The sequence below is a fragment of the Vanacampus margaritifer genome, chromosome 13 (genome assembly GCF_051991255.1).
Source record: "Vanacampus margaritifer isolate UIUO_Vmar chromosome 13, RoL_Vmar_1.0, whole genome shotgun sequence".
In the NCBI taxonomy this organism is placed as follows: Eukaryota; Metazoa; Chordata; class Actinopteri; order Syngnathiformes; family Syngnathidae; genus Vanacampus; species Vanacampus margaritifer.
This window is the reverse complement of record NC_135444.1, coordinates 2,049,275-2,065,387: the sequence shown is the minus strand read 5'-3', so window position 1 is coordinate 2,065,387 and position 16,113 is coordinate 2,049,275. Positions and strand designations below refer to the sequence as shown.

At 41.0% G+C, this 16,113-nt stretch overlaps 1 protein-coding gene across 9 annotated transcripts in view; it reads left to right on the top strand.

Moving 5' to 3' along the window:
• The window catches only part of eps15l1a (epidermal growth factor receptor pathway substrate 15-like 1a), a 56,871-nt gene extending 44,389 nt beyond the window's left edge, over nt 1-12,482 (top strand). For all 9 annotated transcript variants that reach the window (XM_077583205.1, XM_077583206.1, XM_077583204.1 and 6 more), the window contains 3 exons: nt 6,194-6,358; nt 8,032-8,048; nt 9,266-12,482. In XM_077583205.1, coding sequence (XP_077439331.1) covers nt 6,194-6,358; nt 8,032-8,048; nt 9,266-9,412 — 329 coding nt within the window. In that variant the 3' untranslated portion in view covers nt 9,413-12,482. The remainder of the gene's footprint in view (nt 1-6,193; nt 6,359-8,031; nt 8,049-9,265) is intronic.
• The last annotated feature ends 3,631 nt before the right edge of the window (nt 12,483-16,113 follow it).

The following is a 16,113-nucleotide window of genomic DNA, read 5'->3' as shown; positions in this document are numbered from 1 at the left end:
ACTGTTGTCTGTGCTTAGGCACTGAACAGCTGCTCAAAGTACCCACCCTTTCTGGAGTCCTTGGAGGGTGTGCTGGAGAGCTCTCCCCCTGGGGACTCTCTCGTTCTGCTGGGGAACTTCAACGCTCATGTGGGTAATGACAATGAAACCTGGAGGGGCATGATTGGGAGTAAGGGCCCCCCCGGTCAAAACCCGAGCCGTGTTTTGTTATTGGACTTTTGTGCTCGCCACGGACTGACCATAACGAACACCATGTTCAAACACAAGGGTGTCCATATGTGCACTTGGCACCAGGACACCCTAGGCCGCAGTTCAATGATCGACTTTGTAGTCGTGTCGTTGGATTTGCGGCCGTATGTGTTGGACACTCGGGTTAAGAGAGGGGCGGAGCTGTCAACTGATCACCACCTGGTGGTGTGTTGGCTCCGATGGCGGGGTAAGATGCTGGTCCAACCGGGCAGACCCAAACGAATTGTGAGGGTCTGCTGGGAACGTCTGGCAGAATCCCCTGGCAGAAAGAGTTTCAACACCCACCTCCGGCAGAACTTCTCCCTTATCCCGAAGGAAGCGGGGGACATTGAGTCCGAGTAGACCATGTTCCGCGCTTCCATTCTTGAGGCGGCCGATCGGAGCTGTGGCCGTAAGGTGGTTGGTGCTTGTCGTGGCGGCAATCCTCGAACCCGCTGGTGGACACCAGCGGTAAGGCATGCCGTCAAGCTGAAGAAGGAGTCCTATTGGGCCTTTTTGGCCTCTGGGACTCCGGAGGCTGCTCAAAGGTACTGGCTGGCCAAGCGGAATGCGGCTTCGCGGTCGCTGAGACAAAAACTCGGACATGGGAGGAGTTCGGTGAGGCCATGAAAAACGACTTCCGGACGGCTTCGAAGAAATTCTGGTCCATCATCCGGCGTCTCAGGAGAGGAAAGCAGTGCGCCATTAACACTGTGTATAGTGGAGATGGGGTGCTGCTGACCTCAACTCGGGACGTCGTGAATCGGTGGGGAGAATACTTCGAAGACCTCCTCAATTCCACCGACACGCCTTCCTTTGAGGAAGCAGGGTCTGGGGACTCTGAGGTGGGCTCCCCTATCTCTGGGGTCGAAGTCACTGAGGTGGTTGGAAAGCTCCTCAGTGGCAGGACCCCAGGGGTGGATGAGATCTGCCCGAAGTTCCTAAGGGCTCTGGATGTTGTGGGGCTTTCGTGGTTGACACGCCTCTACAACATCGCGTGGACATCGGGGACAGTGCCTCTGGATTGGCAGACCGGGGTGGTGGTCCCCCTTTATAGAAGGGATCACACTCCTCAGCCTCCCAGGTAAGGTCTATTCAGGGGTGCTGGAGAGGAGGGTCCGTCAGGAAGTTGAATCTCGGATTCAGGAGGAGCAGCTCTACACCCTCGGCAGGGTCCTCGAGGGTGCGTGGGAGTTCGCCAAACCAGTCCACATGTGATTTGTGGACTTGGAGAAGGCGTTTGCCCGTGCCCCTTGGAGAGTCCTGTGGGGGGTGCTTCGGGAGTATGGGGTACGGAGCCCCCTGATACGGGCTATTCGGTCCCTGTACGACCAATGTCAGAATTCGGTCCGCATTGCAGGCAGTAAGTCAAATTTGTTTCCTGTGAGGGTTAGACTCCGCCAAGGTTGCCCTTTGTCACCAATTCTGTTTATAACTTTTATGGACAGAATTTCTAGGCGTAGCCGAGGCGTTGAGGTGGTCCGGTTTGGTGGCCTCAACATTGCATCTCTGCTTTTTTCAGATGATGTGGTGCTGCTGGCTTCTTCAAGCCGTGATCGCCAACTCTCACTGGAGCGGTTCGCGACCGCCGGTGTGAAGCGGTTGGGATGAAGATCAGCACCTCCAAATCCGAGACAATGGTCCTCATTCAGAAAAGGGTGGAGTGCTTTCTCCGGGTCGGGGATGAGATCCTGCCCTTAGTGGAGGAGTTCAAGTATCTTGGGGTCTTGTTCACGAGTGAGGGTAGGTTGGAGCGGGAGATCGACAGGCGGATCGGTGCAGCGTCTGCAGTGATGCGGACTCTGTATCGCTCCCTTGTGGTAAAGAAGGAGCTGAGCCGAAAGCCAAAGTTCTCGATTTACCGGTCAATCTACGTTCCTGCCCTAACCTATAATCACGAGCTGTGGGTCGTGACCGAAAGAACAAGATCACGAATACAGCTGAAATGAGTTTCCTCCGCAGGGTAGCCGGGCTCTGCCTTAGAGATAGGGTGAGAAGCTCGGTCATCCGGGAGGGACTCAGTGTCGAGCCGCTACTCCTCCGCGTTGAGAGGAACCAGTTGAGGTGGCTCGGGCATCTGGTTCGGATGCCTCCTGGACGCCTCCCTGGGGAGGTGTTCCGGGCATGTCCCACTGGCGGGATGCCCCGGGGACAACCCAGGACCCGCTGGAGAGACTTCGTCTCTCGGCTGGCCTGGGAACGCCGTCGGAGGAGCTGGCTGAAGTGGCTGGGAAGAGGGAAGTCTGGGCTTCCCTGCTAAAGCTGCTGCCCCCGCGACCCGACCCCGGATAAGCGGTAGATGATGGATGGATGGATGGATGGATGGATGTTTTACAGCATTTTGTCTGATCTTCTGATCTTTCAAGACCCAAGAATGTTGGTTTCTGTCTCTAAACCTACCAAAAAGAAAGATTTTTTTTTCTCACATGTTTCTAGCTTTTCCCATTCTTCAGTAATCTAGCAGTGTTTTTATTTTTATATATAAACAAAAACAATGTTGTTGTTTTTGCCACAAAGTGGGGAAAAAATTCTCAAGCAGTACAATGACTATTTACTGTATGTGTTCCTACAGTTTTTGTGTGTATATTCTTTAGCTTGTCGTGGTTTGGAGTTACTTCCCGCTCCAAAAATTGCATGGGAAGTCAGTGAGTAAATCAAATCTAATAAAAGTTATGCAAATGAGAAAATGACTTAAAATATAAACATATCCCAACCCTAATTTCTTAAGAAGGGTGCTCTTTTTGATACAACAGCTCCTCAACATACGCATTGACAGTATGCATGTTTCTGGAGTAAACCAGCTCCCCACAGTTTACAGTGAGAGTTTAAAAAATGTACCTTGGACTTGTTTTTTAAATTAAACACACAACATGTAAAATATGTTAACAGACATTAACTTAATACAGAATTATTATTTTTTGACTATACTTGTCTGTACTATGTTATAAAAAAACATACAGTACATTAAATACACATAAAAAAAAGAAATGTGCTTGAATCTACAAAATGATAATAATGCATGAACAAGTCTGTGAATGGGTGAAGTACAGACACATATAAAATATATGAACAAAACAAATTGACTTTAGCACTGTTTGTGTCTGCCTTTTTACATCTTGTCTTTAATACAAATACTTCAAAATGGAGCTTTTGTTTGCTGAAAAACAATCTTACGTCCATGACCTACTATATGAGGTAGTTTTTTTCTGTGCAGACACACACACCACCCAAGCACGCCACACACATTATAGTAAGCTAGCCAATAGCAGCACAATAGAGACATTAATATTAACACTTGTTTCCCTCATTAGCACGTAGCAACATGAATGAGGAGCAACTTGCATTGTAGTTAACAAGCAGTCAAAGATGTCAATTGCCTTCAATTAGTCCACATGTCGCATGAGGAGCAGACGAAAGGGACATGAGTGACTTGGGTGTTTAGTTTGCATTGTAGCCTACTTATTAAAAAAAAAAAAAAGTGTACATGTGAAGTCTGTTTTAAAAATAGCCCATCAGTGATTGGATACTGTGTCTTGTTAAGAAAAATTAAAACAAAGGAAGAATAAACATTTATTTACTTACCAATTTTTCTACATTTTGCTTAAAAACATACTAGAATGTATTACATGGGAAAAATGCTATTATTTCCCCAAATATTTTAAATAAGCACATTTTAGAGCTGTAATTTTAATACTTTGATATTTTTACTCTCATCGGCTCATGCCTATTCATAAATTTTCTCGGTGTGTCTGTGAAAGCTGCTCCTTGCTCTGCAGTGTGTGCACATTTAGACCAGGCATGCCGCTTGGTGGTAAACCAGAAGAAAAGAGCTGCTAACAAAAACATTTTTGCCATCCAGCATAATGGACATATCATTTAGGTATAAAGTTATAAAGTTAAATACATATGACTGTTATACTAAAAATGCAAGTAAATTAATGTAAAATATTGGGATATGTATCGCCTTAAAGATCGTGTATTCGGATACATATGTATCGTATCGTGACCCCTGTATCGTGATACGTGTTGTATCGTGAGGTTGTTGTTGAGGAAATAGGTAACAACCAATCACGGCTCAACCGTTTTCTGGATTTGGTCCGCAAACTGACAAACTAATTATCAACAAAATATTATCATCTTATTTTTGAAAATGGCTCAATGTGTCAAGTATTCCTTTGAAACATTTTGTGAGTGTCTGCCGAACGTTGAACGAACCTTGACAACACCCGCTATGTGCACACACGTCAAGGTTCGATAAAGGTTGCAAAGGGCTACAAAATGATGCAAAGATGTTCCCAAAGAGTTTTTACTTGTGGCAAACAGTTTTCATTGAACATTACTGCTTGCAACCTTTTATAGGAACCCTGCTGAAAAAAACTATTTGCTACTTGCATTTACATGGAGACTTTTTTTTTTTTCATTCTGATTGAAGTCATTGCAACAGAAGATTTCTGGTCAGCTGTTTACTGGTACGTAACTGTATGACGTGATCTATTCTGATCTGCGGTCTACATGCTCCACTACATTAATCAGATCAGTTGTGTGACATGTAAATATTATGTGATTTATCAAGATGGAGTTCATTCATCTATTTAGCACAGTAGTAGTTATCCCATCACAGACAAGCTCTTGGTAAGACGCTGCCTTTTTAAAGTGCATAAACGATGACGTCGCGGCGCATTTACATCACGATAGAGCATGTGCAGACTGGACGCAACCTGGCTACCTGTTTACATGATGCTCATTCGGATTGGCAAAAGGAATATTCCACCCCCGTGAGTCCGTATGAAATTCCGAAAAATTCTGATTCGGGCCTTTCATTTCATTCCGTTTGGTGATTTGGATTCATTCTAATTGGACTACATGGCTCCATGTAAACCTTGCTCGAGATACAGGCTTAAGCGGTGCTGTGTGCACTGTGCATGCAATTGAGGAGTGTATGTGCGTTGTGCCGTTCAAGAAGGTTATTTTAAAGCTTTTCTACATCATGCATGCTCCACCAATGCCCAAATGACTACAAAGTGCCTTGACTATTTTACTCCAACTGTGCCTATATCAGCTTGTATCTTCTCTTCAGTGTGGAGTGCTCGGGGCTAACGCATTACCGTTTCTTGGGTGGGGGAGGGGTTGAGTGGCGCAATGCACGAACATAACGCAGAGACTGCAGTTACGCTTTAGGCCAAAGGTGGCTGTCGCGAGTAAAATAGTGAACAACTCCACAATGATCCTTTAGATATGGTTGTTTTAGCCAAGATGCAACACACAAACACACATCCATCCATCCATTTTCCGAATCGTTTATCCTCACTATATATATGGGGCAATATATTTTTCCCAACTATATATTTAAGTTCCCTGTTGAGGGCCAACATTAAATTTTGTATTTTTTTTTTATTCCCATAAATTCCCATTCATTATTATAAATTTCCCTTAATTCGCAAGGAAAGTTTCCAACTTTGAAAATTCCTGGGATTTTGCATCCCTAATCGTGAGATTATTGGCAAAAACCAGCCCCATTAATGAAATATACAATACGTGTCATTCTTTAATTCTCTGCAACTGATTATGCTTTGAATACAATTGTTTTTAAAAATGCCTTTCAAGTAGAAATGTTGCAATTTGCATCAGATAATGTTAATTATCACATGATCTGTTGTCAACAACACCAGTGTGCTGATGTGGCCACAAACCAAACCAGCTCTTCAACCAGGAAACTGTTGAGAGCGGTCATGCTGGTTTTTGAGGGTTTTCGTTGTTAGTCTTCTGCTCCTTCCACTTTCAAGCAGATGTTCCACGCTTTGCCTCTGCTCAACATAAGCGTGCATCATACAAAGAAGAGTTCTGATGCAAAAAGTTGAATGTTTTCGAATGCCCAACGAGGTCCTAATCTGAATCCCATCGAATTTTTGAAAATTTGTGAGTAGTGAGCAGATGTGTAACCGAACGGTGACCACTGTGTCTGCAGGTAAGACGACGCCAGTGAATGTGTCCGGCCCAACGGACCCCCCCAAGCTGTGCGACCCCTTCCAACCATTCGGCCGGGACACCGCGGACCCCTTTCAGAGTAAAAAAAGCTTGGGGGATCCCTTCAGTGGCAAGGACCCTTTCGCCCCACCGTCCTCGGCACCAAGTAAGACTCCCTTGGCTCTTGCAACCTTCATTTTGGATCCTATCATTTCTTATGTGAATCCAGGAAATTCTTTAGACTAACTATAGAGCTACAGAACATCGTCACTCTTAGGGGAAACCCTCATATTTCTAAAATGATTACTTTTCAGGATAAAAAAAAAAGAATAATTAAAAGCCTGACAAAAAACAATTTTTCTTGAGTTATACGTAAAATTTTGTGCAAAAACATATTCGACACAAAATCATGTTCAATTGCTGTTTTAATGGGCTACGTTGCTAATTTATTAAATGGTAGGACACATAACAGTACCAGCCATCTACTGTTCGACAAAGTCTGCACTCATGCCAACCACCGACTAGAAAAAATCATTCACCCAAACACTTTTTCAAAGGTCTTACAGCCATGACTGATGTGATGAATAAAATATTGATCTGATTAAGCTGGTTAAATGAATCTGCATGCACACCTTAGTGGCTGACCACTTCCTTCTGCAATCCATTTTAAACAAAACAAGCTTAGTCAAATCTATCTAATCGATATATTTTCAATCATTGTCTTAAAACTTTCAACCTTTTAAACCTTCAAACTTTTTAACCTTGAGGCAACATAATGCTTAACGACTCCCATGGAGTAAAGTAGAGGTTGACACTTGTAATACGTGATGGTTTGGGCCAAGTACAGCCATGGACCGGCACTACTAGATAGCCAAGTAGGGAGCACATGTACTCACTTTATTAAAAAACGCTAACACACGTCACGATAAAGCGTAACAGTTCTGTACACGACCGCTCAGGTCCATGGTAAAAATACACTGAATGACAAAACGAGTAAGTGATCCATCGGCATGACAAAACAAAGAGGCGCAACCATGTTGTGTGGTGCCATACTATGGATTGTTACACACTTCAAGGACAATTCAAGTCCAAGAGAGCTAATAGATCCTTTCTCAATCTATATTTGACACTTGAAGTTGGTTCAAAAGTTAATTAAAAAGTTAATTAATTAAAAAATTAAGCATTTACTTATTGATTGATCGCAAAAAAATTATCACATTAATCATGTATTAACGCAGATTAATCACACTATTTTGACCATAGATGATCCTTTAGCTTGACAGCGGATGGGTACCTAAAAGGTAGCACAGGTTGTGTTTGAGCAATGAACATAACTACATGGATTAAAGTAAAGCATTTAATAAATGTTTGTGTATGACATTCACAATATTTATTCATGTCAAACTATTGGGATTTTTTTTTTATATTAAATTATGCAAGTAGTAACTGATTAGAAAAAGAGGTGGATGAGAGTGTGCAGTGGACCAAAAAAATGCTTAAGATATCTTCATAATATTAAATGTCGAAAGAATTAACATATCAGTTGCTCTTTAAATTTGGCAGGCAAAAAATGTTGATGAAGCCTTTTTAACTAAGCGTTTAATCGTGATTAATCAAAATTGTAAAATTTTATAAATCTGATTAACAATTTTAATCATTTTACAGCTCTATTAATAATGTGTAAAAATAACAGACCACATGGGGACAGTATAGTATACTGATTTGTGGAAAAAATGTGAAATTGATCACATTTGGACATAAGGGGTTTCCACCCGATAGCTACAATATGATGCATTGAGTTGATATATTTCTAATGTGTGTTCTCTCACCCTTGTTCAGGACCTGACAAAGTCAAGGTAAGTTTGACTTTTTGACTTTTTTTTATCAAGCTTTAAAAACAATAATGGCCATGTTATTTTAGCAACACATTGTCGCTTTCGTCTACACTATTTTAGGACTGACAGACAGAGGTGGGTATTCCGCCAGTCAGTCAGGCGTCAATAAAACAGGCGTCCATCAGTGACAGACTGTCAGACACTCTCAACGGAATGCCCACCTCTGCTATTCTTCAGTAATCAAATAAGCAAATGCATCATTATACCGTCACTGCATTCAGTAGTAGAATAACCAAACACAATATAATATTTCACATTCAGCATAAACTGGTGTGACAACACACATAAGCATACACGTATATTTAGTCATTTCTTTGACACAATTAAACAAAATTTACTGCGTGTGACTTCTAAGCCAGTAGTAGAAACCCAGGACCCAAGACGAGACGAACATTATAGGATTTTGTAATATTGTTTCTCTGCTAATCTGTCAAAAAAGCTAATTATAGTTATAACGTAGCATTAATCCAACTATAACGTTCCAACAACAATGTTAATCTGACCACTAACTAATGCTGGCTAATTTACTAGCTAGTAGCATGGAGCCATAGTAGCCACTTATTGATATACTGTCATTGTGTGTCAAGTTGTTTTTCCATCAAAAAGATGAGAAAATCTTATGTGAAATAGTTTTAGATCATTATCTGCTGACAAAAAATATGCAGGGGTGAAATGATTGTCCTGACTAAAACGTTGACAGTTTTTGTTCACTAAAACTAGTCGAATAAAATTGTTTTCTTGACTAAAAATTGACTAAATAAAAACGGGATGAGGTTGACTATGTTAAAAACTAACAAGCGTGATTGAAACTGGACTAAAACTGACACTAAATTTAAAAATGGCTGATAAAATTAACACTACAAACACGCGAGACACGCAGCACGTGTTTCCGACAGTTTTCAGCAAAACCTTCTTGACCCGGGGTTAGTGATGATAACACTGACGGACGAAAACACACTATTTTCAGTGCATAGTCCACCATTTTTCTTTTGTTTCTTATCATTTGTCCTTCGTCAGCAAAACGGACGTCTGTCGGTGATGGACTGACGGACAGTCTTATCAGTCCCCACCTCTGGCCAAATGTGGCTAAATGATTCCAACTCTCCACACAACATGAAGCGGGGAAAAAGCTGTGTGAATGCCGAACATGCGGTCGTGTGTGCGTGTGTGTGTTCCAGTTTAACAACGAGGCCCAGCAGCTGGAGTGGGCCAAGCGGGAGAGCGAACGGGCCGAGCGGGAGCGCCTGAAGCGTCTCCGGCAGCAAGAACAGGAAGACCTGGAGCTCGCCATCGCCCTCAGCAAGGCCGAGATGTCCAACGCGTGACCAGTCTTCCACTCACCACCAACATGACTCTTGAATATCCTCTTAACACACGCACACACACACATGATTGACGCCTCCAGGATGAACAAAAAACGCAACCCACCTCTGAGTGTTGCGTTGAGCCAAGGCAACTTTGTCTCATAAGGGAGCGTGAATGGGATTAGATGCTCTTCATCATCCTCATCATCATCATTAATGATTCACTGTGATGAAGGACAAACTGGCAAACCTCCACTCATTTTTTTTCTGGACAACAAAATGGAGGACGGACATTCCGGATGTTGGCGACATTAGCTTGCTGTTTTCACCCTGTCGTTCTTCCTTTTGGTTTCTATTTCCAGCGTGGTACATTTGGATGTGTTATTTCTAATGAGGGTCAGCATGGTAGCGGGATGGTTAGCACGTCTGCCTCATAATTTTGGGCTTCAGACTTCCAATTTGCTCTTCCTGTTTGGAGTTAACATGTTCTCCTCGGTTTTCTCCATGGCGTCCGCCGACATCCAAAAAACATGCATGTTAGATTAATTGAAGACTAAATTACCCATCAGTGGTAATGTGAGTGTGAATGGTCGTTTGTCCTGTCCTAATGTCAGCTGGAATAGGCTCCATGTCAGACGAGACTGGATTAATTCCCGAGGGTCCCATCTTAATGCAACTGCACAACAATGAAGGACATTTTGGAGAGTGAGCGGTTAGCAACATTAAGTCAAGTCAAATTTATTTATATGGCGGTCACAAAAAAAAAAGTCTCAAACTACATCACACAACCCCAGGGGAAAAATATGAAATTAGCTCTTGGTTTTTGCCCTGTTGTTGGTCTGTTTCATTGAAGACTAAATTCCCCATTGGCATGATGGTTGGTCCAAATTGTGCCCTGTGATTGGTTGGTGCCGAACTCAGCTGGGTTAGGATCCAAATGGATGGATTTCCACTAACAGACAAAACTGAGTAGCGCTAAAGAAGTATTAGCTCCTTATTACACAATATAATTTTTATGACTTAATTAGGGAATTGTTTTTGTTGTTGTTGTTGTTTTTTTAAACACAATATTTTAAGTGATTGATATGATTTAGAGTTGTTTTAAACTACAGCTGACAATCTTGTTTGATGTCTTAAACTACAGCTGATGTTAATGTCGCTAGGCAGAACAGGATGTCAGTACAAACTGGAAATATGGAACCACTCAATAACTTTTTTGTTGTTTAGTACTTGAAGCAGCGACTGAATGGACGTGACCGAACACACACTGCTAACTTTTTTAGTCATTCATTTCCACTATATGAAACCTGGCGTGCTTGTTTATTCTTGATGACGGGGAAGGTTTACTGTACATTGTGCTCCCTCACAGATCAAAAATAACTTGGAAAAAAAATGTAAACCTGTGTTGGAATGCTGTGATTACGGTGCTGGATGGAGACTACTAGAACAATGGTCCCCAACTACCGGCTGCGGACCAGTCCCGGGCCATGGGCCAATTTGGACTTTCATTTGTGTTATTTATAATTTCTTTGCATGTGAAAGATTAAATAAAAACTCACAGTATTTCCGGTTAATTGATTAGCTGAGGCTTAAAAATATTTTATTTTGAAAAGTGACTGGATTCTCTCTGTTTATGATGGACTCTTGACGCATGTCAAGATGCTAATTACAGCTACAGGTGAGTCCCACGCATGGTGGAGCGCTCTGCGGCGAGCGGCTCTTAATTTAGCGTTATGCTACATTCAGCGTGGGTTACTCATGGACTTTAGATTTGTACTGTGGTGCCTTGTTATGTCGGCACTGCTAATATAGTTACATAAAAATGTGGCTTCACATTTATTGTTATATCTAAGAAATACCCCAATTTTTGTGTTGCTCATATTCATAAGATTTAGGATAGTGACCTCACCATATTAAAGCGTTATTTGTTTATTAATCAGCCGCCAAACAGCCAAGCACCCCCCTCACAGAAATGGTCAATATTTGTATCCATCCAGGACTATAAGGAAAGATGACAACTGTACAACAGGATAAATGCTTCATTTTTATTTCCCCAAAGCAAAAGTTCCTGTTAATGTGAAGTCTTTAAAGACTGGTCACCTTTTGAGTTGCTATGTGGGCGCCTCTTCCATCGCTTTTCAAATGAGAAAGGGGTCGCTTCCTGCCGTTTTCAGGTTTACAGTCCACACGATGACCATTTGCTGGTTTGTTTGAAGTTGTGTAGCTAAGCTAATGTACTAACGCTCGCAACACTCGCAAGATGATAATTATCTAGACTGAATTGATCAAACAAATGCTGCTCATTGAAACTGGCGGTTCACACACAGGCTAGCTTTACTCATGTTAGCTTGTTTGTGTCTTCCCGCCTGGACTGCTAACTTTTTTTTTTTTTTTTTTTAAATACACTTAACAAGCTAGCATGCTAACATACTAAGTCTTTGCATTTTAGCAGCTAAGACATCAAAACATTTTCTGAAGTGTGTTAGCTCTGCTTATGTTAGCGAGTTTGTTTTTCCTCTTGGACTGCCAGCATTTTTTAGATGGCTGTTTCATTTAAATTTTACTCATGGATTTGTGAACTTCACCACATATTGCTAAGATATGATCTGGTTAGTCACTAGCCGTCAGCTAACAAGATGCTTATGCGCATCTTTTAATGCGCCATGTAGCTGCGATGTCTTAGCCTAGCCTAGTTTGTTGTTGTTAGTTTACTGTGAAACCTCAGCCTTGCGCCATGTACTGCTTTTTGAGCGGCAACCATGTACCGTTCATGCTGTATTTGTCTCCCTTGTGCAATGGATGTTTTATTTTTATGTCATGGGTGTTTTTCATATGTTCAACAGTTTGATGCACAAGAAAGAATTTTGTGTTATGGGTAAGTTTTTAACCCTGATTTCCTGATGTGTACATTCTATTTTTTTTTCCTTTTGCTGAGCTTTCTTGATCCAGATACTGTGTATACTTACACATCTCTTGTATGGAAAAAAGAAAGAAAAAGAAAACAGTATTACACTAACAATCGAGTAGAAAATGATTGTCTTCTACTCCATTGGACATTTGTGTTGAAAGAAAAGAAAAGACTTCTACCTGACACGCATCTCCTCTTTGCTTTGGATGCATACTTACACGGACACACATACACAAACTAATATATTACAATTTTCCTACAAAGTATTAGAAGATATCATAAGACATTTAACATATTGTTGAACCCTCATATAGTTTTTGTTTTATTTTTAAATCATAATTCCAAAATGTTTGTTTGGTGTCAATGGAATATATATCACCAAAAGAACACCATACCGATGCATGGCCGTGGCAGCATAATTCTTTGGAGATTGGGGCCTTGGTCAAGGTGGAAGGAGTTACTTATCTTTGGAACTATTTATAATCTTTAACACAAGTCCTTCTGGCTTCTGTTAAACAAATGTCAGATAGAAAAAGCTTACTGAACAGCTGAACGTAATTTGGGGATAATTAGGGGTTTTAGATGGTCACAACTCACAGGTCCACATTTAGCATCAGTTGAGAGGGTGTGCAAACATTTGCAACCTGATTATTTATATTAGTTACCCTCTTGATTTTGTTTATTGTGCACCTCCACCTCAAAGTTCTGAGGGTTATGGGTTAAAATTTGGGCTCCGGCCTTTCTCTATGGCAGGGGGTATCAAACTCATATTAGCTCAGGGGCTACATGGATGAAAATTTATTACCAAGTGTGCCAGGTTGGTAAAATCATGGTGTATATAACTTAAAAAATATTGGTGTCAGTTATACACACATATTTTTGCTATTTGCAGGCCAGCCCTAAATAGCAGGGCTCAACTAAATATATTGTTCCAAAAAATAACACAAATGCAAATAGAACAAGGCAACACTTTGCACGTATGAGTTCCGGGCGTGTTATATCTACCTGTTTTGCACCTTGTTCCCAGAATGCATTGTGTGACGCAGTTGATGAAGTTATAGGACGTTAATCCATGTGTTTGTGGTACCAGTAGTGTGTAGTATTCAGCATGCTTATATTTTTTTATGTTGGTCTTTTTATTATTATTTATTCATCAATCAATATTGAATAATCAATATCGAATTGATTTCCCCATTAATTCATTTTTTTAAATTATTAATTTTAAAGGCCTTTTTTTTAATCTTAGGGTTTTCTTGAAATTTGCTGTACATATGAATTTAAATGTATTTTCTTACACTTATGAAAGACCTGACTTATTGCACTTTAAGACAATTCAGAATCATTTCAATTTATATTCACAATTATTGAATTCGAATTTTCATTCCCTTGCTGACGTCAATGTTTGTGTAACACTAAAGTGATAATAACACATACGGTGTTATTTCATTAATAAACAATCATTTAATCAGTTACTTCATCCGCAAAATTGTATTTAAAATTTTATGTTTGTGGAGTTTTTATCATGTCATTTATAGTTAAGAAGAATGGATGTTCCATAATAAATCAATATCGATTGAATTGAAGTGAATCGAATCAAACTGAACTCTTGTGAATCGAAATTGAATTGATTGAGTAAATTTGAGTAAATTCCCAGCCTTATCATAAAGTGTAATAGATTGTATCTTAGAAGACCGTCTAAAGGGTTAGGAATATATGCATTGTAGTTTGGCAAACTAGGGGCCACCAGAAAGCATCTTGCCTAGGGCCCCCATGAAGCTAGAAACGGCCTTGGGTACGGTATTTGAAAGTATTTGAGGTACGCCACGGTCCCAGACAGTACTTTTTCCATGTCTGTGTGCTCCCTAGCCAGTAGGTGGCTGTCTCTTCCCATCCATTCATTTTCCGAAACGCTTGTTTCTCACAAAAGTCGTGGGGAGCTGTCTTCAGGCAGCCAATCACAGGGAATACATAGACAAACAACCATTCACACACACAATCACACCTAAGGACAAATCATTCCCAAATTTAGTAGGCCTACACACCACGACCACACACCTCACCCTCAAGGAAGTTGCCACTCATCTAAGAGCAAAGATTAAGATGCTGAGGTTCTCTTTGGAAGTGACCAGGATGGCTAGAATCAGGAATGAGTACATCAGAGGGACAGCACATGTTATAGGCTTAAAGTCAGATAGGCCAGACTGAGATGGTTTGGACATGTCCAGAGGAGAGATAGTGAGTATAATGGCAGAAGAATGCTGAGTTTCCGAATGCCAGGCAGGAGGTCTAGAGGAAAACCAAAGAGGAGGTTTATGGATGTAGTTAAAGAGGACATGAGGGTAGTTGGTGTGAGAGCAGAGGATGCAGAGGACAGGGTTAGATGGAGGCAACTGATTCGCTGTGGCGACCCTTGAAGGGAAAAGCCCAAAGGAAAAGAAGAAGACGTATAGCTGTTCATTAACCCCTTTGTCCTGACTTAGACGCTTTTCCCGCATAAGAACAACATGGAACATTTTTGGGGGGTTATCTCCGTAGTTATCTCATGTTATTATTTGTTATGGATGCCAGGATAATATGGCTGTAACGTGTTGTAAACTTGGCAAGCTTATATGCAACATTTTTTAACATGAACAACATGCAAATTTACTTGCGATTGTGATTGGTTAGCTAGGATCAAATCATGAACCAGAAGTGTTGACATCATCCAAATTATGTGTTTTATTGGTTTAGACATGCAAATATGTCATGTCCACTGCAATCATCTATGAGTCCGAAGGGGTTAAATTGCTGCCATAAAGTACAGTGTGTAGTTTGAGTGTCGTTTGCTATGAAGTCATTCTCGGAGTTGCTGATATGTGTTTGTGTAGTGTGATGGTTGCCGTGCAGTTGTCTACTTGTTGCCATGTAGTTAATCAGTCTCGCAGTTGTTTGTCACTAGCTGTCATATCGTTATATAGGGGAGAGTGGGGTAAATTGTGCCAAGGGGCAAGTAGTTCCACCCCTGTTATTTAGAAAACCATAGAAGTTGTGACCACGTATTTTTGAAGAGACATCCATTTTGCTCATCCGGTAAAAAAAAAAGGGAGACACATGGCTTCAGAGGTAAGCATATACAAGTTCAAAAAACATGTATTTGCCCTCCAAAGTAAACATTTCTATAATTAAGTTTTTTTTATGGCTGTGTTTGAACAATTATAGACAACTTTGAAAACAGTTCACACATGTTTTAGTGCTTTAGTAAGCTACATCATGAGACTATATGGTTAGCATGATGCTGGCTCAATACAGCTGGGGGATGCTTTTTTTCCCCCCAAAATGGTGGGCTTGGGGTAATTTGTGCCCAAGGACCTGGGTTAAGTTGTGCCACTTCCCCTAAATTATGATTGTTTACTCTATATTTATTGTATTTTATTGTTATAAACTGTATTCTTACATTTGATCACTAAAAGTATGTACCATTCTTAATTTTTGACCAAAATTTATTCTGCCACCAGATACAAAAGGAAGACAGACAGGGTTTCAACTCCTCAAAAGAGCAGAAGACCATATGTCAGTTTGGAAAGGAGATAAAAAGGAAAAAAAATAGGCTCAGGCTTTCCCTCCCGAGCACTCACCAAGTGACAAATCTGGTTCTGTTCACTTGGGTTATGTGTCTCCAGAAGTTATTTAAAAAGAAAAAGAAAGCAAAAACCAAAATGAAAATTGTGACTGACACACCTGAGAAAATAGAGTTGGAGAAGGCTCACGGAGAAAGAAGATAAAAGGACTGAACAGGAAAACCAAAAGAGTGAAAGAAGAAAAGGCCTCTGAAACG